The 22,087-nt window shown below is 39.9% G+C and overlaps 2 protein-coding genes and 1 pseudogene across 6 annotated transcripts; 1 reads left to right on the top strand and 2 right to left on the bottom strand.

Annotated features, from left to right (window-relative positions):
* Positions 1-1,166: 1,166 nt before the first annotated feature.
* LOC108885833 (L-amino-acid oxidase-like) lies at positions 1,167-3,538 on the bottom strand (annotated as a pseudogene).
* A 779-nt stretch (positions 3,539-4,317) lies between these two features.
* LOC108885834 (low affinity immunoglobulin gamma Fc region receptor III) lies at positions 4,318-13,628 on the bottom strand. Of its 5 annotated transcripts, none has more exons than XM_051067034.1 (13): positions 13,383-13,628; positions 13,218-13,262; positions 12,705-12,956; positions 8,007-8,249; positions 7,527-7,661; positions 7,053-7,109; positions 6,836-6,901; positions 6,555-6,617; positions 6,353-6,418; positions 5,158-5,223; positions 5,017-5,076; positions 4,699-4,793; positions 4,318-4,557 (listed from the first exon to the last, which is right to left on the bottom strand). In XM_051067034.1, the coding sequence occupies exons 1-12, from the start codon at positions 13,411-13,413 to the stop codon at positions 4,699-4,701; spliced, it is 1,179 nt and encodes a 392-aa protein (XP_050922991.1). In that variant the 5' UTR covers positions 13,414-13,628; the 3' UTR covers positions 4,318-4,557. The 5 variants fall into 5 exon arrangements, with proteins under 5 accessions (XP_050922991.1, XP_050922993.1, XP_050922992.1 ...); XM_051067036.1 differs by lacking the exon at positions 12,705-12,956 and adding an exon at positions 8,324-8,575 and having other exon boundaries at positions 4,699-4,748; positions 13,383-13,607; XM_051067035.1 differs by lacking the exon at positions 12,705-12,956 and adding an exon at positions 8,324-8,575 and having other exon boundaries at positions 4,699-4,751; positions 13,383-13,607.
* Positions 13,629-14,036: 408 nt separating this feature from the next.
* On the top strand, positions 14,037-20,453 carry LOC108885831 (butyrophilin subfamily 3 member A2). The gene is made up of 6 exons (XM_051067032.1): positions 14,037-14,114; positions 15,084-15,193; positions 18,918-19,259; positions 19,668-19,961; positions 20,049-20,174; positions 20,254-20,453. Exons 2-6 carry the CDS (start codon positions 15,085-15,087, stop codon positions 20,451-20,453), a joined length of 1,071 nt encoding a protein of 356 aa, XP_050922989.1. The 5' UTR covers positions 14,037-14,114; position 15,084.
* The last annotated feature ends 1,634 nt before the right edge of the window (positions 20,454-22,087 follow it).

The raw sequence follows: 22,087 nt of genomic DNA on the forward strand, positions 1-22,087 counted from the left end.
GGACGACATCTGCATGAAGGTCCCTCAGAGAAGACTGTTGACCTTCCTGGTATGATACGACAACACCTTTATCTGACTGGCTGATACGCTTGACCTTGGAGTTGAGTAAGATCGGGCCATCGAGTACACTAAGAAAAGCTTTGGGGAGAAGGTCTGACCACCAGTCACTTCATGATACCTTCAAAACAGAAAGACAAATGGTTCATTTCAATTTGTTCATGACTTTTGTGGAAGATGTGTAGGATAAAATATTTAGGGTGATTATGAACTGTTCCAAGGATGCAGACTGGGAGAGCAACCTAATGTATTGTAGAGTCAAAACTGACTTTGCTGCCACTGAATTACTATGTCTTGAGTTCAAATGTGGGAATTGAGGCCTTACGTGACGTTGTCACTGATGTCAGTCTGGTCGTAGATCATCTCAGTCAGCGCTGTGTACATAAGGCTCTGTTCATTGAGCAGATCTCCAATCATTCTCACAGCTTCTGGACTCAGACCTCCCTCTTCTTTCAGATACTCCTGATAAACAAAGTTGTTTTGTATGAGTCCATAAATTGCTTGTATGTGCAAAACGCTATTTATCTGATCAACGAATGACATCAAGATGACTGGGCTCACTGAGTACTGTAAACACTTTCTGCTTACCATCCAAACGCCCATTGTATTGTACACAGTTCTTTTGATATGGTAGTGGCAACAAAAAACTCATCAAGTGTGAGCGTCTGCGTGGGCCCCAGAGCAACTGCATTCCCTGCATGTGTGGTAGTTACGCCTCAGGTGAAACAATAAGGTTTATACAGCAAAACCTGTTCTGCAGACCTCAAGCTGGATCCAAAGGTGTCGTTTATCATATCTATCAAGTTAAACATTGGTTGACTGTTTCAGATGGCTAACATTTGGAAATGGCAAACCTAATTCATGCTATCTGTACATCTCTAAAATTTCAGTAGTGATTCACATAATCAGTGTATTCAACACAAACTGTTCTCACTTTACAACAGGCTATAAGATCACATCATGCTTCACCTTCACAGAATAGTGGTCATATTTTTCAGAGCAGCCCAGCAGCCATGAGCCTCCACTTCATCTTTCACCTACAAAAAAAAGAAAAGGATAAAGCCTCTTTCATCCATCAAGTCAATTAAATCAGGAAGTTAGAAGTTAGGCTAAAGCACCTCTCTGTCCTTTCCCATGTCTGACGTACCTTCTGCAAAAGCCAGCTGTAGCAGCTCGTCGGCCGACTTCTTCCTCTCGCTCTTCGTCACGTTATACCCCAGGATATCAGGGTTTGCTTTCACTGCGTATGTCCATTTCCGCCAGGCCATGGATCAGGTAAAAGGTGTTGGGGTCATCCATGATGAATTCATTCAGCTTGACCCCCAGTTCTTCAGCAAACCAGTTGACGATGCTGTTGAGGCAGAGTTAGCTTGTGACTGCAAGGTCTCTTTATCAGATGAACAGAAACAGTAAATGAAGAAAGATCCCTCTGACACTCAGTATCAACTTTTCATGCGCTCGTAACCAAGGCACTTTAACGCGCTTAATGTAACGCTTCAACTTACTGGTGAAAACTTGAATCCTCATTGCTCCCAGTTCAGCATACCAGCCCTCTTTTTCATTCCTGTAGGTCTCCACCCGTCCTCCAACACGACCACTAGCCTCAACTATAGTTACCTAATTCAAACACATAAATACAGACAGCTAAACACAAGTAATGTCAGTGCTATAATGTTTAAAATGTCTGGCTACCAGCATTAATACTAACCTAATACCTATTTTGAATACTGTTTGTACTGCCTGCAACTACTGCAACAATTCCTATCACAGCTCAGTTGGTCAGGAGAAGCTGAATAGCAACGCATTTTCTTCTCCCTCGAACTCCATCAAAGTTCAATCTGCTGGTCATACGTCCAAAAATAAGTGATGACTGTTGCATGTACCTTGTGTCCTGCATCTTGCAGTAACTTTGCAGCTGTGAGTCCAGCCATGCCAGCTCCAACAATAACAACATGATGGGACTTGTTAATGTGCGGAGGCCGGTCTTCACAGTCTCCAGCAACACCTTGTAGTCTTTGTCCTCCAGACAATCAGCCAGATCCTCCTTCAGGCTGAGAGCAGCAGCGTGGCTGTGGTACAGTGTGAACAGCAGCACACTGACAGCAACTGGAGACAACAAAAAACACATGACTTACTCCAACAAGGAACTTTTAACTTTTGAATCTCCACAGATGTTTAATTGAGCACACTTGCTGTTGCACAGTTGCAAGTCGTGAAGTTTTATAGAACTGAGCAACTAGCCATGAGACACTTGATTGTATTTGCCCTTGACTGATGTTGCTGCAAAAAGATGCTTAAAATAACATTCTTCCAGACAGAGTGTCACACATATCTGTAAAGTCCTGCAAAAGCTGACTGACCTCTCTTCATTTCATCATACAGTCAAATCCAAACTGTGCCAGTGTAAACCTCGAGATGAAAAGCAGAAGTGCAACATTACTGAGTGGGTGTTAACCACAGACCGTGAACAGTTTGAGGAACTTATTAAAGGAAATGTGAACTTTCAGCAGATACAGTATCACACCCTTCATTCATAAAGATATCCAAACTCACATCTAAAATCAGAGTACTGCTGTTTTTCCCTGTGCAACTCGACTTCAAAAAAGTTTCTATATGATGCCAAAAAAGAAGTTTCAATTAGTTTTGCTAGAAAATACCCACATAATTTCCATTTCACCTCCATTTCAGTTATTACGTGTCTTCTCTCCTTTCTGGTGTCATGATGAGGATGAAGAGGAAGAGAAAAATACATTAGACATTATTCAATCCTGGAAAGTCCTGACTTTAAGGAACTGATGTAATAATGTGATAAAATGTACAGGGTTGTTTTTCTTACACTGAGTGTAACATATTCTGCTCTACAGTCTGCATTTTGCACAATTCCTTACATTTATATTTTTGCCCACAAATACTATATTGTTTATGTACACAGTTAAATAATAATAATTTTTCATTTTAACTTGCTCACACACACACACACACACACACACAGTTAGATACAATGTTAAGTTTTGCAGTTTTTTTTAAATGTAATGGTGTAGATGTAACAACACAACATCTATCTATGTTCCTCAATAATTTAATACATTTCTATACTAAGTATATTGTTATGTTTATACACTCATGGTGAAATTTTAACGACTGTCGATAAAGAGTCAAATAAAACGACAGATTCTTACCCTTTCAGGAGCTTAAATGTCAAAACGCGCAGTAACATCAACCTGAAGTTAAGTGGCCTCTTAAATACTTTCGGTTAGTGCTGGATTTTTTTCCCCAGCTTGACTGCAAATGGCATGACTTCCTTGACTTTTTTAAAATGGGGGATGGGTCCTCATATATATCACTCACAAATGCCTTGGAATCAGATGATCTAAAATTACTGGTCAGGTCTCATGATAAAAAAAAAATCCTATTATACAACATTACCATTAAGAAGGCTGTGCTTCACCTCGTTTTACGGGAAACCTGCCAAAAATGAACTGAAAGGAGGAAATAAAGTTGTTTAACATTTCATTCACTAACCACATGCTTATCATTCATTGTATCATATTCTCAGTGTTTGCACTGGCACCTCCAACACTTCTGTCATAAAGAGAAACACTTTCACTTTGACTACTGTACTTGCACTACTGTATATGTCTCAGAATTAGGGTTTTAAAAAACATTTGAAATGTATTTGGTTCATTTTAATAGAACCTGTGCAATCAGTGGACTCCCTTATCAAAATGTTTCAGTGAAATATCTCTTCATCAGGACAGACACTGCTTAAAGAGCAGATTACGTGTTCAACAGGATCTATCAGCGTGATCAAACAAGGACCCTGACAAACACCTTTAGCACACATGTAGTTTATCACGTTCACAATAATATTACATTGTTGACCACAAACTCAGTATGACTGCTTCAGATGAATGTAACACAACAAGTGTAAGTAAGTTAGCAGTCAACCACAGAGAGTGTATTTCAGGGCTGCTGCAGCTCAGTGTTCTCACATGCCATGAACACAGAACACAGATGGAACAAAGTGGTTAACTGTTAGACCATAAGAAACTGATAGGTCTCAGAAATAGACACAGAGCTCAGATGAAGGCCGTATGACGATGAACCACATCAGTCCTTTTTAAAATGCTTCAAAGTTCCCATGTATTTACAATAATGTGAGATACACTGTCATGAAATATGAATACACACACTGTTTACTATTTTACTGAACCATTTTATCAACATGCTCATCAAAGTAATGATGTGACACATCTGAGGTAAAATTATTCTTCTGTTATTGTTTTTACATTATTGGTACAGATACAGACTGACACAGTAAACACATGAGGCTAAAATAGCATGTTCATTTACAACAACACTGAACATCTGAACAACTGTGTCGCTTCCTTGTTGCACTCACATCACGGTGTTGTTAATTTATGTACACTGAGTGAAACAGTCTTTCAAAGCTCCTCCCTCAGTCAGCTCCCTCCGTGACACACAGGACATGAAGTAGAGCTAGTGGTGAAAAACAAAGTTAAAAATATTTTCTATCAAGACATTTTTGTTGCAAAACTGCTTTCTTTGTTTGGAAAAGCATGAGAATCAAAGCTGTGACAAACGTGTGCTGGGAAATTCAGCTGGAACTGGTGCTGTTACCTAACTGATTGTAGAGTAGAAGGCATCTTCTGTTGACGATGGGTTGATACCTGCTGAGGAAACAGATGAAGCTGTGGTGTTGGACACTTTTGGTTCTGCTTTCAAAAAAGATGGAATTATGTCAGTGTGTTGCGACAATTTTCACTGACTAGAATGTTTTTAAACATTGAATTAATACTCTGGATGCACAGTATGAGAAATTCTTATCAGTTTTAGCTGCTTAATGCACAGGGTAAATGCTGTGTTAGTCAGCTGTGACCTGAACTTGACAATAGAAGGAAAGTAAAACAATAACATGTCATGTTTCTATTGACGTACCTTTCTGCTTCCTCTTCTTTGTTACAGCAGCGTATGCTTTGTCTGCATCAGCTGCACTGGCTGCCAGAGAGAAACTTTCACTTTATTTATTACTGACCCATTATCAGTTACCAACGGCTTTTTAATCACAGTGAGTCTCACCAAGTTGCTGATTGTCATCATGGCCCAGGGAGTAGTAAATGGCTTTAGATGACATTTCATTCCCATCTGATGGAGAGAGACAGTGTTGGTACATAAAAAGATCAACACTTCCTAAGCTCAATAAATAAGAAACAAAAAATAAAAATGTAAAAATGTCTAATTGTGAACTTCCTGGAGTTTGTGCTGGTTGCATGGCAACCAATGACAATATGAACAAACAAGGTCACCACGCCCACAGATGTATGTAACTCCATTTAAAACTTCAACTTCTTACTTTCAATATTAGCTTAAAATAGCTTAGCTTTATGTTAAGTTTGGCTACATCTTCTCCTCTAACTCTCACAAAGAAACGTAAAAAGCGTATTTACAAAAACGTTGGACTATTCCTTTAAAATGTAGAAAATGCTATGTTATAAATGTTCATTCTGTGCTCCTGTGCTTTGTGGTGTACCCCAGGGCTCAAAGCTGGGTCCTATTTCACTTTCTCTGGATTTTTTTCCCCCTCAATTGTTGTGCATCTTTATTCATTTTTATATAGATGACACCCAAATCTATATTTCTCTTAACATCACTTCTACCATTCATTTGATCTTAATAATTTCATATTTTGGACAAGTTTTTTATATGCTTGATTCATGGGCTTTAAGTACCATATTAATGTTTTTAAACCATAAATATCTCTAAATTTGGGCCAAACAGAGAATCAGATCAGTGTGTAAGGAAAACAGTATTTCCTTTGGAAGCTAAGAAAACATTTTTAATGAAGAATAATGCAGAAACTTTAAATTTTATGCATCACGTTCTGTTACATCCCTGATGTCACCCTCTGCTGTATAAAGTCTAATAATAAACTCCCCTCTACTCACACTTCTTTTTTTCTCAGTGGTTTGAGTTGAGGAAGCTCAAATAAGCACCTCCACCTACACACCTATCATCAGTGCCTGCATGTCTAACACAAAGGCAACACTGACCTGCTCTATAGACCCCTAGTTTTTAACTTTTTATCCTTGTAACACAACAGAACAATCTCTGTGGTACCAGTCTTGTGTTGTTAGGATTAATGTGCGAGATGGAGGATTTTTGAACCAAATCAATCAGTTTTAGCCACTTTAATACATAATGTAGATGTGATAGTTTCTAGTTGACAATAACTGGAACAGTAGGACAGTAACATTTCATGTCTCCAGTGGAGTACCTTTCTTTTTCCTCTTTTTTGTTACAGCAGCATATGTTCCTTTGTCTGCGTCAGCTGCACTGGCTCCTACAGAGACAGAAACTACACAGCATCACTACATGAGCACATACTACAGACAAACCTCACTACAAACTTCTCTGATGTTAGTTATTCCCTTTATCAGTTACCATTCAAATGGCTCATTAATCACAATGAATCTCACCGAGTTGAGTGTCATCATCGCCCAGGGTGTAGTAAATGGGTGTAGATGACAGTTCATTCTCATCTAATGTAGAGAGACAGTGTTAGTCAGCTGACACATTAACACAACAACATCAGTGATGATGCTCTGGATCATGTTAAGGCTGAGTCTGAGTATCTGACTGAGAAACTTTACATGTAATGTAGTTCTGTTCTGTTACCCCAGGGGCAGCTGTCTGCTCATCACCTCCACCCTACCCACACCTCTGCAGGGTAAAACATGTCATGTTTTGAGTGAAGTACCTGTCCTCCTCCTGTTTTCTGTTACAGCAGCGTTTGTCTCTCTGTCTGCATCAGCTGCACCGGCCCCTACAGAGAGAGAAAAATACAGCATATCTGAATTTACAGAGCAAATACTGAAGATAGACAAACACCTACACAGGCACAGAGAAAGATAAGTATGAGTATGTGTCTCATTTTAATATTTATAAATACTGTGTAGTATGGTTTGTTTTCTCACCTGTTCGATCCTCAGCCGAGCCTGTTGTAGATATCAGAGTGGACAGGCAGGGCAACACTGTGGTACGAGGAAGGAAAAATAACTGCATCAGTAGAAATCCAGACCGAGGAGATAATTCATTAAATGAATTCTACTTTTCATAAAACTAGAACAAAAACCGTGATCCTGTCCTTAAAATGCTGTGGCACTGGAGGTAACTGAGCTTTGACACTGATTTGATGGTTGTTGCTCCACATTTTGTTGCAAACTTTGTTACTGACGACAAAATAACCAGTTTTCAGAGTAAAATGCTCGAAATGCACCAACTCCACCTCAACTGACTGTTTTGTTTCAACTAAATCTGCAGTTGGTTTGGAACCAACTGCTGACATTTTGACTGACTGACATCTCTTGGAAGTGCAGCACAGCAGAGGTGATAAACAGTAAACAGCAGGAAAACTGTATGAAATATGTCCTGTATTTAAAGTTGCTTACCTCTGTCCCAGTAATTTTTGCCGAAGTGGTGTAGTCCCACGAGGAACAGCAAAACCACCAGTAAGACAGTGACAACGATCCACGGTGTGGCCTCGGAGGAGGAAGTACGAGTCTCTTTGTCATCCTTTGTAGTGTCTGGAGGCATAAAGTGGTTGAAAGCAAAGTTTGAAAGTCTGAACTGGATTGAAAAGGTTGAACAGTGAAAAGGAGAACAAAGTTTAAACTTCTGATTTTATTGTCTGTTTGAGCGTCTTCATGCTTGTGATATTGTGCAATGTTACAAAATGGCGGACAGGAAATTCTAAAAACACCCTGAAGTTCAATCAGACATTCAAACTTCAAATGCTGGGAATCTGACAATAATTTAACAACCATCAGATTCAACAACCTTAAGACTTAAAGAGTTAAAATCTGTAGCAGGAAGAAAGTGAGCTACAGCAGTATATAGACATTTCATTTGGAAACGTTGCTGTGTCTCACCTCTGACAGTCAGTCTGCTCTCTGCTGATTCTCCAGAACCACAGATGCTGCACTTGTACAGTCCTTCATCAGACCTGGACACACTGTGGATGGTCATATTTCCTGTAGAGCTGTTCCCCATGACGACTCCATCTTTATAGAAAGTAGCTGTGAGGTTGGAGGTCGTCTTGTTTCTGCAGCTCAGAGTCACAGAGTCTCCCTCCATCACAGGCAGAGCAGGACTCTCCAGGATCACAGAACCATCTGAACAACAGAGGTTTGATGTTTATTTCACGTTAAACTCATGTTGTCATTATGATCATTTATTGTAAACATACTAGTGACAGTGATGGTGACATTGTTGCTTCTTTCTCCAGCTCCAGTCTTGCACCAGTACTCTCCACTGTCCTCTGGATAAACATTCTTAATGGTGCAGGACGATGCTGTCTGTGTCTCACTGTTTGTACATGAGGGTATTTTCCCTCTGGTCGTACGTCTAACTTCACCATAGAACCCTTCACAGTAAAAAGTTACAGTCTCATATTCAAAGAACTGTAATCTGTTTGGATCAATACGAAGAGAAGCTGCATCTGAGACAAAGAAAAAGAAAGAGATTTAATTAAGACATTTGTTCTTGAAATTCAAAACTGCTGAAAATTTCAATTCAGTAATTTTCATATCAGTGAGAAAATAACCAGTTCTTACCAACTCTCTGACCATGCTCACACAGGATCATCACCGTCATCACTGAGGAGACAAAAGAGTTAAACATCACACAGACATGTTTGTAGCATCTACATGTTTTATTGATTTCTGCAGCTACTATAGCTACTGTTTAAGGTCAGAATATTCTAACATATATAACAGAAAAATACAATACTTCTGCTCAAAGTACTCCTTTGTTTTTTTTAAATCAAACAGTTCAAAGAGGTTCTGCTACATAAAACCTGTGAAACATCACAGACGTTATTAACAGCCTCACTAGCTTCAAATGACCTTCTGATCAATGTTTCAGGAAATAAAGATGGACTCAGTACTCACACAGTCTGAAGCAGAGAGCTGTGACCTCCATGTTGTCTTGCTGTTGTCTGGCTGAACATCAGGCTGACGTGTGAAGTCTGTGAGAAGTGATACCTTCCTGTGTAGCTTACTTCTGCTGTTCGCACAAGTTTTTTTTTTTTCATTGAAACACCTTTTTCAGAGACAGGGCTGCTGTCATGGTACAAATAGTCTCTGTGGTTAAAGCTAAACGTGAGTAGGTGGAGCCAGAGAATAAAGGCAGACCTACACAGGAGATGGGCCTCTGGTCAACATATGAATAAGAATATAAACTGAAAATGACTGGTGCTATTTTCTCTAGGTGACAGCGAGGCTTAAACAAGACCAAGAGTCTACTATAGAGTATACTAGCAGCTCTGTGAGACTGTGCATAGCAGTGGTCTGAGCTAAATGCTAATGTCTGCATGCTAACATGCTCACAGTGATAATGCTATTGATGATGTTTAGCAGGATTAATGTTTATATTGTTCATTACTTTTGTGTAGTGTGGGAGTAAACTAACATTTTTTAGCACTAAACCAAAAAAAAAACAAACAAACAAAAAAAAAACAAACAAAGATTCTGCTGGAACCATGAATATATCATAATTTTATTACAATTCATCCAGTAGCTGTTGACATATTTCAGTCTGGACCAGACTGTTGAAATTACTTTGCCAACACTGGACACACGTTGCTAGCATGACTAAAAATTACCAAAAAAAATCTCAATTTTGTCTAGCTGGAAGGTGCAGAGGAACTTTTTGGTCGGTTCGGCGTCATTTAAAAGTGAAAGCGGATTACTGGTGTATTCCAGGTGTCTCTGATGAAACTTTGTAAAACTAACTGGAGTGAAACGGTCACTTACTTACCTCCTCTTGATGCCTTTGAAAATTTAAAAAAGGTGACAACCAAGCTGCTCTGCAAACTCTGGCATCCAGGGAAGATACATTTGCGGGACGACGACATAGCCAGCTAGCAAAATCTACAATGTCTTTCAGTCTCATCTGGCACCACAGCTCATTTTAACCTCAACTTGACTTCCTGTAATTGGCCCAAAAGTCTTAGACATCCAAAAAAAGTGATTTCCCACTGCAAACTAAACAAAGCAATGTTCAGATTGATCTGAACAGAGATCATCTCTTCTGACTGGGCCAAATTTTGGTCCTTTGGACCTTTCACACCTGCTATTCTGGTTCAGACAAAACTGAAAGGTGGTGAGGTCCAAACCCAAAAACAGTAGGTGTGAAAGCATCCTTAGCTAAAGAGCTTAGAGCTGGGGTTATATGAACCATGCAAATTCAATTTCAAACATGTTGACCAACACAATATCATATAAAGTGGTAGAACTCAGTAATACAGTCTTTTCTAATAAGTTGAGTACATTTAAGATTTTAAAGCAATCAGCCACATATGGCTATAGGGTCATAAGAGCTACACTTAATGACATTTAAAAACAAACTTCACTATAAAATTCGAAATAATATATAACAATGTTAGTTTAAGTCTGAGTTTAAATATGGCATTGTGTTGCTAAGTGGCCATGATATTAGCGGATGATATCATATGCCGCCTCATGTTCCATGATGGTGATGGTTTCCATGGTGCCAATGAACCATCCTCAGCCATTACTATGATGGAACGCTCCGGTTTTTCAGTATTGTCTTTTATCCATGTAACTTTACACATCTTTTATTTGTGCTTCTAGCATTGTCTGCAGTAAAATCACAATGATTCAGTCTCAGAAAACTGACTAACCTCCACAGTCCTCCACAGTTAAGAAGCTAATTAAACCAACCAGGGATTACCACCACAAGATTTAAATCATGAAAACTTAATGATGCCTTGTGATGTCATCATAAGAAATTCATTGCTCAATAAAACTCAGAAACATTTCAGCCAAGAAACTTCAAGCATTGTCAAGCAGGAAAGAAATATGTGGGGTGGTGGCACCTTCACCACCCCACACACAATACTTCAAATCAAAAACACAGACTTTGCTCTGAATGAAATCTGTGAAACATCACAGATATTTTACCACCCTTATTAACTTTAAATCTTAATTGTTTTTTCAGTCAGTGTCAGTACTCACACAGTTTGAAGCAGAGAGCTCTGACCTCCATGTTGTCTTGCTGTTGTCTGAGCATCAGACTGGGATGTAAAGTAGGTCAAGAGAGGCATCTTCCTGTGTGGCATAGTTCAGCTGTTCATGCAACATCAATGTGATTTTGTTTATCAAAGTCAGTGAAATTCATCATCACCAGCAGCACTGACCTGCTGCAGCTGATTTCATCACAAGTAACTGAGCATCTCTATTGGAGAGAGTTTATAAAATGAATACTTTATTCTCAGCCACAGAGTGACATGTGGGTTCATAAGTGTGTGCCACTGCAGCACTGAAGGTTTGCTACCAGCCTAAGTCTCTCGTGTTCCCACGCTCCCCACAGTCTTTTCACAGAGATGTAGAGATGCTGTGGTTATTCTGCAGAGTTTGTCAGAGGTGTGGTCAAAGTGAAAAAAAAAAGACAGTGTTTGTATTTGACTTTGACCACAGCTGACTTTATTTTTAAAACATTCATCTCTTGATACAGTCGCACCACATGATACATGTACCTCTGAAACCTTAGAAAAACAGGCTGCAAAGTAACAGAAATAACCAGCTAACTTAGAATAGAAAATATAGCGGAGGTGCACTTGTTCTACATCTACTGTGCACATGTAGAAGACGTCATGGACAATAACACATGCAAAGAAGAACAAATAGAAAGCTGTGCATCCAGGTGAAGCATGATGGGATGTTACCTGTTCATTATCTCTTCACTGTGCTATTCCTGGTCATTCACTCCATTGTTTTCTGTATTGTGACAGTTACAGTTACATCCACCTAGACGTGAGTTATTTTTCTGAAACACTCTGAGTTTCCCACAGTGCATCAGTCCCAGCAGCAGCAGCAGCAGAGCCACCATCACAATGGTGAACACAGTTCTTAAGATCAGGTAAATGTGGCAGCTGTGGTCTGAGGAGGGAGTCTCTGTGTGAGGTGCAACTAAAATGAAAAATATGTGCATGAGACATGGCAGTGCTTACATGTCGCATTATTTCCTAATTCAAATAAAATAAAAAATAAATCGGCGGCTTTGCACCATATGGGATTAGATTCTGAACTGCATTGTGTTGTACTGATACTTTGTGCAATGACAAAGATGAATCTTAAAACAAAATGGCCAATAAGAGCTTCTTCTCTTGATATGAATAAGACACTTTTGATTTACATGCCAGGAATTTGGCAAGAATTTAAGTCTGTAGCAGAAAAAACTGCAGGATGTAATGCAGACATTTCATTTTGAAACATTGCTGTGTCTCACCTCTGACAGTCAGTCTGCTCTCTGCTGATTCTCCAGATCCAGAGATGTTACACTTGTACAGTCCTTCATCAGACCTGGACACACTGTGGATGGTCATATTTCCTGTAGAGCTGTTCCCCATGACGACTCCATCTTTATAGAAAGTAGCTGTGAGGTTGGAGGTCGTCTTGTGTCTGCAGCTCAGAGTCACAGAGTCTCCCTCCATCACAGGCAGAGCAGGACTCTCCAGGATCACAGAACCATCTGAACAACAGAGGTTTGATGTTTATTTCACATTAAACTCATGTTGTCATTATGATCATTTATTGTAAACATACTAGTGACAGTGATGGTGACACTGTTGCTTCTTTCTCCAGCTCCAGTCTCGCACCAGTACTCTCCACTGTCCTCTGGATAAACATTCTTAATGGTGCAGGACGATGCTGTCTGTGTCTCACTGTTTGTACATGAGGGTATTTTCCCTCTGGTCATAAGTCTAACTTCACAATAGAACCCTTCACAGTAAAAAGTTACAGTCTCATATTCAAAGAACTGTAATCTGTTTGGATCAATACGAAGAGAAGCTGCATCTGAGACAAAGAAAAAGAAAGAGATTTAATTAAGACATTTGTTCTTGAAATTCAAAACTGCTGGAATATACCTCAAAGTTAATGATACAAGATTTAGATAAATAATGCATAGTGCAAAATAATGTATAAAGAGTAATACAGCCTCAGTAAAAATCACAAAGGAGCATATTCTCTGACGTCCTGCCGTAAATCCTCCTCCACAAACTGTTTCCTTCAAAATGCTGAATAATTTTCATCAGTGAGAAAATAACAGGTTCTTACCAACTCTCTGATCCTGCTTACACAGCAGGATCATCACCATCATCGCTGAGGAGACAAAACAAGAGTTAAATCTAATGATCTAATGAGTTTTTTCTATCAAATATTGTAACTGGGACAGAAAATGACAGACAGTGCTAACAGAAACAGAGACAGATTCGCACTCACACAGAGTGAAGCAGAAAGCTCTGGGCTCCATGTTGTCTTGCTGCTGAACATCAGACTGACGTGGTCTACTTCCTGGTGGGCTTATTTACTGATGAGGCGATGCTAACTTTAGATTGAAAAACTTCTCTGATAGACGAGCTGCTGTGGTTGAAAACCAGTCATCACGACACGTGAGGAGGATTGACGAGCACAAAGTTGTGTTATCTGGATGCAGATTGAAGTTCAAACAATCTTTTTCATGTTTTGAGTGTATTACAGAGCCGACAGTGGAGAGGTGAGATGAGGCGGGACAGGGATGGAGAATACAGCAGGTCTGAAGCTGGATGTGAACTGGGGACGTTGCAGTAACACAGTGTCTTGTTCACTTTCTGTTAAGTTGATTTTAAACATTGACCGGAATAATTAATGTCCTCTTGCATGCACTTGTCTCTTGTCTGTAACTCATGAATACATCTACCTTTATGTTTCTACACTGCCCTCTGCAGTAAATCCTCCTGTAAATATTTTACCAGACCATTTCACTCTTATTAACAATTTACATTAAAAACTCTGCAACCAATAAAATGTAAATACAGTGACTTCTAATTAAATACTCACATTAACTTCATCAAACAGAGTTCTGTCTGTTAAATATTAACAGAATGCTGGATATCACATCCTGTCGTTTTACTGGACTTTGACCATTACCTCAGTGTGAGACAAGGTGACTGTGAACACGCCAACAGGTCACAGGTAGGACCAAACTATGTTTTACTTTTCATTCAATATAAAGAAGGAGAAACTACTATGACATGTTTAAGTTCCTCTTATTAGTCTGTAGAGAGGATGTGTCTCAACAGAACTGGCAGATTTACAACACATGAAATTCATCATTCTAAAGAGGCTGAGTGTTGAATGGTTGAATTCATACTCCACATGAAAAGGAAGCCGTATATAACCAACAATATGACACGTCCAATTTTATCATACGAAACAAGGAAATGCTCCTTTTCCCTCAGAACCTGACCACAGTTGTGTGCATGGCCTTAGTGCCAGTTTCATTACCATGACGGGGGAGTGTTCCGCTCTGCCACCGCAAGACTGTGTGTGTTTTGGACAGATTGTCAGACAAGAGACAGGCAGTGACATTTATACAAAGACGTCTTTGGACCACATCCTGTTTGACAGCAGTAATTAAGCTTTGAATGTTTTGAACTTAAATACTCACATACAGCATCTTTGAAGTGACATACCTCCTCTCTCACATGCTGCGTGTTGCCTTCACATGCTTCTCAAATTGTCCCATTCTCCAAGTTGTTCTGACTTCAGTGTGTTCAAAGTCAGAATGTGGAAACAAGGACGCTACAAAGAAGATGTGTTGTATTATTATTGGTTACTGCTAATAATATTGTTTTCAGGTCTACATGTACAGCAACATTTACAACTATAAAACAATATTATAGATGAAATGTCAGCAAAACAACTGATATGTAATACATGAATTTAAACCATTAATCAAAAGACAGAAAACCTGTCTAATTGTCATGTGACTAAGCACCAGGGAAGCTGGGAACTGTAGTCCCACAGGTGGTAGCTGTTTTCTTTACTTCTTTACTTTCTCGTCTCCAGAAATAATTCTTCACTGTTTGTTTATTGCTTTAATCAGTTTTATGTATTCTTTCTAGGGATTACTATTTTTAAACCTTTTCATTTTCAACACAGGATGCTTCAGCTGAAGAATGAACAACCTTTGAAACCTCAACCCAGGGCCTTCCGTGCTTTGGTTTTCCATCACGCCGTTTTCTTTCTTCTCCTAACACATCACTGTGGAGGTAACACCTTAAAGCACAATTCAAAACAATCACAAAGAGACACATGAGTATGACTACACACAGAATGACTGAGGGGCATGAATCATGTACAAAGTGCAAAGTCTACAAATGACGTGGTCATTTAATCTGTGGATCTTACAGTGATGAATAGAGGGTTGGCGGTCTTTTTCCTGGGTGTGGTCCTCTGACATAAAATAATATTAAATGTGAAAACCTTATGCATTTGAACACATCTTTTCAGGTCAGCCTCAGATGGTCAGTCCATCTCAGCCAATAGTGGCAGTAGTTGGTGATGACGTCATGTTGCCATGCCACCTGGAACCTGCCATGGATGCTTCAGAAATGACTGTGGAGTGGACGAGACCTGACCTGGAACCCAGATTTGTCCACGTGTGGCGTTCTGGTGTTGAACTGGAGAATAAGAAACATCCGTCCTATATGAGAAGAACGTCACTGTCCCCCAACAGACTGAAGCATGGAGACATTTCACTGACACTCCCCAGAGTGAAACTCTCTGATGAGGGAACGTACAAATGCTTCGTTCCCACCATCAGCAGAGAGTCTACAGTCGAGCTTGTTGTTGGTGAGTGCTGGCTTTACCTCTGGTTCTTTAATCAGTTCTGTTCACGACTCTTGGAACTGTGGTACTATCTGTGTCACGAACAAGCAGTGATAATGACGATTAATATCATTTAAGACCTGCCTTTTATATGTTTAACCGCCTGGGAAATAAAAGTTTGTCCATGTATTTCTAAGCATCTTCATTTATACTAAACATGTTAATGTACATTTTTATTCCCTTCATCAACAGGTGCCGTTTCCTCACTTAACATCATCTTATTGAGGCCTGGGAATGAAGAAGGAACCAGAGCAGTGGTGTTAGAGTGTGAGTCTAAAGGCTGGTATCCAGAGCCTGAGGTGTTGTGGCTGGACGGTGAGGGAAACCTCCTCTCTGCTGGACCTACAGAGACAGTCAGAGGTCCTGATGACCTCTATACTGTCAGCAGCAGAGTGACTGTGGAGAAGAGACACAGCAACAGCTTCACCTGTAGAGTCCAACAGAACAAAACCAACCAGGCCAGAGAGACACACATACATGTTCCAGGTAGAACGTCTTTTTACCTGATCTACAGTTCAGCATTACTCTTCAACTTGCTGTGTCTCATTGCAGCAGTTTAAGACAGCCAGAGCAAAGTATTCAGGGGACGACAGAGGCTCCATTCACTTCAGTTGCATTGGTCTGGAACACCTGTTGAGAAGAGAAAAATGTTTTGAGGTGAACGGACAGTTTGTTTTATTAAATCTCTTTTTTCCTCTGTGTTCCAGATGACGTCTTCGTTACATGCCATGAATCTAACATTCATATCCTCGTTATTGTGGCTGCTGGATTCTTGTTTATTGCAAGTATTGCAGTTTTCATTGTTGTGTGGAAATGGAGACCAAACAAAAGTAGTAAGTTCTAATTTCATTACACTTCTCTCTTGATGCCATGATACTACTGCAGGAACAGTGATGTATAATATTTCATGACAAAACTTTTTTCCTCAGATTTACCCAAAATGTGTTTAAACTTGTTTTCCCCATTTTTGAATGAAACATTTAACATAACGTATACTTACCGTCATTTTTCATGTCACCACAGAAATGAATAAAATGAAGGATGTCAAAGAGAGAGGAGAAGAGGAAGAAAAGGTAGAGGTGATGGAAATACTGATGGGCCAAAGGAACCAACAGGAGAACTTAAGAGACCAACTAAGATCAGAGCTGAAAGAGGTGGAGACAGAGATGAGTGAGAAGAAGCAGCAGCTGGAGTATAGAAATAAATTGTTTTTGTCCAGCATATTACCTGATGAAGTTAAGGCCAATCTAGCAGAGACCTGTAAAGAACTGGAAAAGAGACGAGTTGGACTTGAGGAATGTCTCAACAACTCTGAAAAACAACTACAGACAACAGATGAAGTGATTGCGAGAATGACAGCAGCAGAAAAGGAACGAGAAGAGACTCAAAAAACCTCCAAAAATCTGAGCTGTCACAAAGAGGAGGTAAATGAAACTGCTATAATGTTAGCATCAAGAGAGGAACATTATTCTGAACCTTAAATTAAAGCTTACATGTAGACAAGATGGACTGAGACCAGTGAGCTTACTCATTTTGATTAATTTTGAGCTGACTTGCTACAGTTGAACAGAGAAAAACTGAAATCATTGCTCTGGGTCCAAAGAAGAAAGATTTAAAGTCAGTTTTCACCTTGAATCCATGACACTAACATCTACAATTCAAGCTAGAAATCTTGGTGCAGTTACAGACTCTTATCTAAAGACAAGACAATACCACCTTAAAAACATAGGAAGTATTAGAGGATTTCTGTCTGAACAAGATGCAAGTACTTCACTAATCCCATAAAATTTCATTTCCTGCAGCTTACCCATAATGTACAACCCCCTTTTAATTTTGAGCTATTTATTGGCTTGTTTTAGCTGTTGTTTTTATTGTCATGTAAATGCTTTTTTTTCAGTTTTCTTAATGTTTTATCTTTAATGTGTTTCTATGCCACTGTAAAGCACTTTGAATGTCCTTGTGTTTGAATGGTGCTTTATTAATAAAGCTGGCCTGCCTTGCAAAGTTCAGTCTAATCAAATCTAAGTAAACAATAAACAGTACAGTAGTTACTATATGTAATTATTTGAACATATTTGTCATAGTGCTGCTCGTTAAAGATTAACAAAGCAGGATATTACTGTTCATGTGATCCTTTTCATGTGATTTTACTGGACTTTGTTACTAGACTGTCTGAGACGGGGTGATTGTGTGAACCAGTGAACAGGTAGGCTGAAACTATGTTCTACTTTTAATTAAACATAAAAAAGGAAAACCATTTTGACTTGCTTGTATTCCTCTCAGTAGTCTGTGGAGGGGGATCTGCTTTATAATTCCAAAACACTGTTTTATCAATAATGTACAGAGTTACAGGACTGGCTGATCTGCAGCATGTTAAATTCACTCTTTTAAAGTGACAAACCTCCCCAACACATTACTGAATAAACACTGAAGAAAAACACGTTTAATAGGTGAATACAGAAAATCTCAGTCTTTTTATCATGTGACTAAACACCAAGAAAGCAGGTAACTGTAGTCCCACAGATGGCAGACGTTACACTTATAGGAACTGTATGACACCACACAGAAAATGTAGGATGTTTACTCACATGACAGAAATATTGGGAGTTTTGACATAAGTGTGATTTGACTTACTGTAAATGCTGTTTTATGAAGCCTCATATTAAAGTTTGAGCGTTAACTCGTTAGCAGCTGTTTCTTATTGTGTATTCACATGAAAACTGATCTATTACCTGCTGTTTTGACAATAAACTTCACAAAATATTCTCCCTGCCTTAAGATTTGTTAATAACATATCAGTATTACTGCTTTTACTATTTTGTATCCAGTCAACCAAATTTCATGTGTTTTCAAACTCCAGGATGCTTCACCGGAGAGATGGATGGTCTTTTAAACCTCAGCTCAGAGCCATCAGTGCTTTGGTTTTCCATCATGCTGTTGTCCTCTTTCTCCTAACACGTCACTGTGGAGGTAACGCCTTAAAGCTTGTGCTGCGTATCAAACCTACGTATTCAGAATCTAGGAGGAGCATGAGAGCGAGACAAAAATGACTTTCCTTGACATAAAAAGAATATTAAATAGGCCCCGTGTACTTTTTATTTTCAGGTCAGCCTCAGATGGTCAGTCCATCTCAGCCAATAGTGGCAGTAGTTGGTGATGACGTCATCTTGCCATGCCACCTGGAACCTGCCATGGACGCTTCAGACATGACTGTGGAGTGGACGAGACCTGACCTGGAACCCAGATTTGTCCACGTGTGGCGTTCTGGTGTTGAACTGGAGAATAAGAAACATCCGTCCTACATGGGAAGAACGTCACTGTCCCCCAACAGACTGAAGCATGGAGACATTTCACTGACACTCCCCAGAGTGAAACTCTCTGATGAGGGAACGTACAAATGCTTCATTCCCACTATCAGTAGAGAGTCAACAGTCGATTTTGTTGTTGGTGAGTGGATACATGATACTGGCTTCACAGGGCAGATCCTCAAACCACTGTTTTCCATTAAATTAGCTCTGGTTCTTGAACCGGTTCTGTTCAGGATTCTTGGAACCTTGGTGTTATCTAGGGAACCAGTAATTCGAGATCTAGGCCAGCTGACATCACTGCTAAATTTTAGCCAGTTTTTCCTCTAGTGAAATAGAGATGGTGAGTCAGTTTAAACTCTCGCAAACAGTGATGAATTCAAAGATAAAGAGTTAATATGATCAATAACAAAATCCCAAGTGGTGTAAAGGAGAGATCTGACTCTTAGTCATCCCAGTCTGGATCATACTGGTTTATGCATTTCCATGATTTTTAATCTAGAGACTATTTACATTTTTTAATGTACATTTTTATTCCCTTCATCATCAGGTGCCGTTTCCTCACTTAACATCAGCTTAGCGAGGCCTGAGAATGAAGAAGAAACCAGTGCAGTGGTGTTAGAGTGTGAGTCTAAAGGCTGGTATCCAGAGCCTGAGGTGTTGTGGCTGGACGGTGAGGGAAACCTCCTCTCTGCTGGACCTACAGAGACAGTCAGAGGTCTTGATGACCTCTATACTGTCAGCAGCAGAGTGACTGTGGAGAAGAGACACAGCAACAGCTTCACCTGTAGAGTCCAACAGAACAAAACCAACCAGACCAGAGAGACAGAGATTCATGTTCCAGGTAGGAAATAAGTTCTATATTGATATGGACACTGAGTCACAAATAGCTGATGTCTAATTGTTGTTGTTCTGTGTTTTATCATTACAGATGATTTCTTCAGTGCTCCATGTAGCAGTGCTACTCAGACATGGATCATCATCAGTTTGGCTTTGGCCTTCGCAGTTATTGTTGCAGTTGTCTTTGTTGTGTGGAGATGGAGACAGACAGGAAACAGTAAGTCCTTCATTAAACAGCACCACTCTCCCTCGCTGTTCCTCAATTCACAGCGTATCTTATTTTGTCTTTACAACAGGCAACAAACTGAAACCTTCAACAACAGGGAGTTTAATTAACTACACAGAGCTTCACACTCTCGTTGATGAAAAAGGAGAAGCAGTGCAGGCCACGACAGAGAGTGTGGAGGTGAAGGATTTGGACAAGAAAGAAGAAAACCTCAAAGTGCAGTTAAATGAAGTAGAAGAAGAGCGCAGGGATGTGGTGGGAGCCAGTTAACTTTTTAATGGATCACAGGAAGGATCTGCAGGACCAGATCTATCAACTTGGATTATTACTGCATGATGTGGAGGTCCAGAGGGATGAGTCCAGAGTCAGTGGAGAGAGAAAACTGGAATGAAAACGAGCATCTTCAGACCGACACAGAGCATGAAACCGTAAAGAAGGATCTTGAGAGAAAACGAAAAGACAAAGACGCAGTTTTAAAGTCAGTCATTTGTGCAGTTAATATAGTGACAGAGAAGAAGAAAGCTTTAGATGACTGCAAGGAACAAATTAATGGACAACTGGAGGAGATAGAGAATCAGAGACTCCAGTCAGACCATTCAGAGACATAAAACACAACCTCAACAACTGTGGCTGTCATTTACTCTGCAGAAGACTGGAGGCACCAGAGGAAGGACACTGATAATCTGTTCAAACAAACTGTTTTTAAATTTACCTCACAAGGACCTCTAGTGGCCATGAGAGTTATTACAACTGTCTGTCAGTAAGTCGGTGTAAAAGTAGGGGAGTTACTGTGGACACAAAGGAGGTCAGGACTCTCTTAAGCAAAACCACAAAAACGTTTCAAGCTCATTAAACAGAGACAGTCATGACCAGACATCTCCAATACACTGCTGTCAGACACAGACTGGATTACACTGCAGCAGCTGTTGGCGGTGATCAGGTGCAGCGCACGTGCTCAATATTACCTGGAGAGACCCCTTTCCATTTGATTGTAAAATTTTACAGCATCGTGGGTTAATCCCATGAACCTTTGAGTGACCACACACACCTCTCCAGTTTTTTAAAATGTGCGTTTGAACTTCATGGAAACAGGACATTATATGTTTCAGTAAAGTTAAACCTGTCGCTCTAAACAACTTTCGCCTGACACGCGCCGACACACCTGACAACAGCGTCATTAACACAAGCTAACTCGTGGCTAATTAAAGACATCACTGACCTTCTGACTGAGTTTCCAGCTCCTCCTGTTGTTGGACGCGTCGTCTCGGTGTCTCTTAACTTTCGGGAACTTTTCCGACAAGGGCAGTCTCGCTGTTAAATCCCCGGGGTTAAAAACTTCGACGCCGCCATGAAGCGACACATCGCGTCTGTTAGATTCACCAAGGTGTGCGATTTTCGGCGTCTGACGTCAGCCCTTCGGTGGGAGGCGCGTACGATTACGAAAGTTTGAAAAAACCAAAACCTTCCTCCTCTAGAAATGTTTGGTGCCTTGACAGATTGAGGGTTTTGTCCCGTCAGCGGTGGACTCCGCTGTCAATTATGACAAGGATTTCAATTCCATTTTACTTACTGAACATTGGAGTTGGTTTAAAGGTAGACAGATGTGACTTCCCACGTTAAATCTGGGAGAAAAAAATCCTTATTTTAGTCAAAGTAATGGTCTGTTTGATTCCCAGAGGCTGTCAGATAAAAAAAAGAGATTTTTTAGATACACTGAAATATAGAATTTTAACATGAAACTGCTTTAATTGGTGTTTTTACCTGGACATAATGATACAGAAGATATTCAAGACAATAAACACACCAGTGCAGAGACGTTGACTGCTTCTCTGCAGCCTCACACCAGTTCTCTCCACTGTTTCCAATAATTAAATAGAGACCATGATGGAAATGACTCCTCATGT

The sequence above is a fragment of the Lates calcarifer genome, unplaced genomic scaffold (assembly GCF_001640805.2).
Source record: "Lates calcarifer isolate ASB-BC8 unplaced genomic scaffold, TLL_Latcal_v3 _unitig_1038_quiver_2283, whole genome shotgun sequence".
Lineage (NCBI taxonomy): Eukaryota > Metazoa > Chordata > Actinopteri > Centropomidae > Lates > Lates calcarifer.

What these genes read in the sequence shown, in the direction of transcription:
- LOC108885834 (XM_051067034.1), bottom strand. Translation starts at nt 13,413, where the DNA reads ATGGAGCCCAGAGCTTTCTGCTTCACTCTGT. An exon ending in TGTCACCATCACTGTCACTA is followed by an intron (nt 8,250 to 12,704) that starts GTATGTTTACAA and finishes TCTGTTGTTCAG; the next exon opens with ATGGTTCTGTGATCCTGGAG. An exon ending in CAAAAATTACTGGGACAGAG is followed by an intron (nt 7,110 to 7,526) that starts GTAAGCAACTTT and finishes CTCGTACCACAG; the next exon opens with TGTTGCCCTGCCTGTCCACT.
- LOC108885831 (XM_051067032.1), top strand. Translation starts at nt 15,085, where the DNA reads ATGCTTCAGCTGAAGAATGAACAACCTTTGAAACCTCAACCCAGGGCC. An exon ending in CCTAACACATCACTGTGGAG is followed by an intron (nt 15,194 to 18,917) that starts GTAACACCTTAA and finishes TTTTATTTTCAG; the next exon opens with GTCAGCCTCAGATGGTCAGT. An exon ending in ATGGAGACAGACAGGAAACA is followed by an intron (nt 20,175 to 20,253) that starts GTAAGTCCTTCA and finishes TCTTTACAACAG; the next exon opens with GCAACAAACTGAAACCTTCA.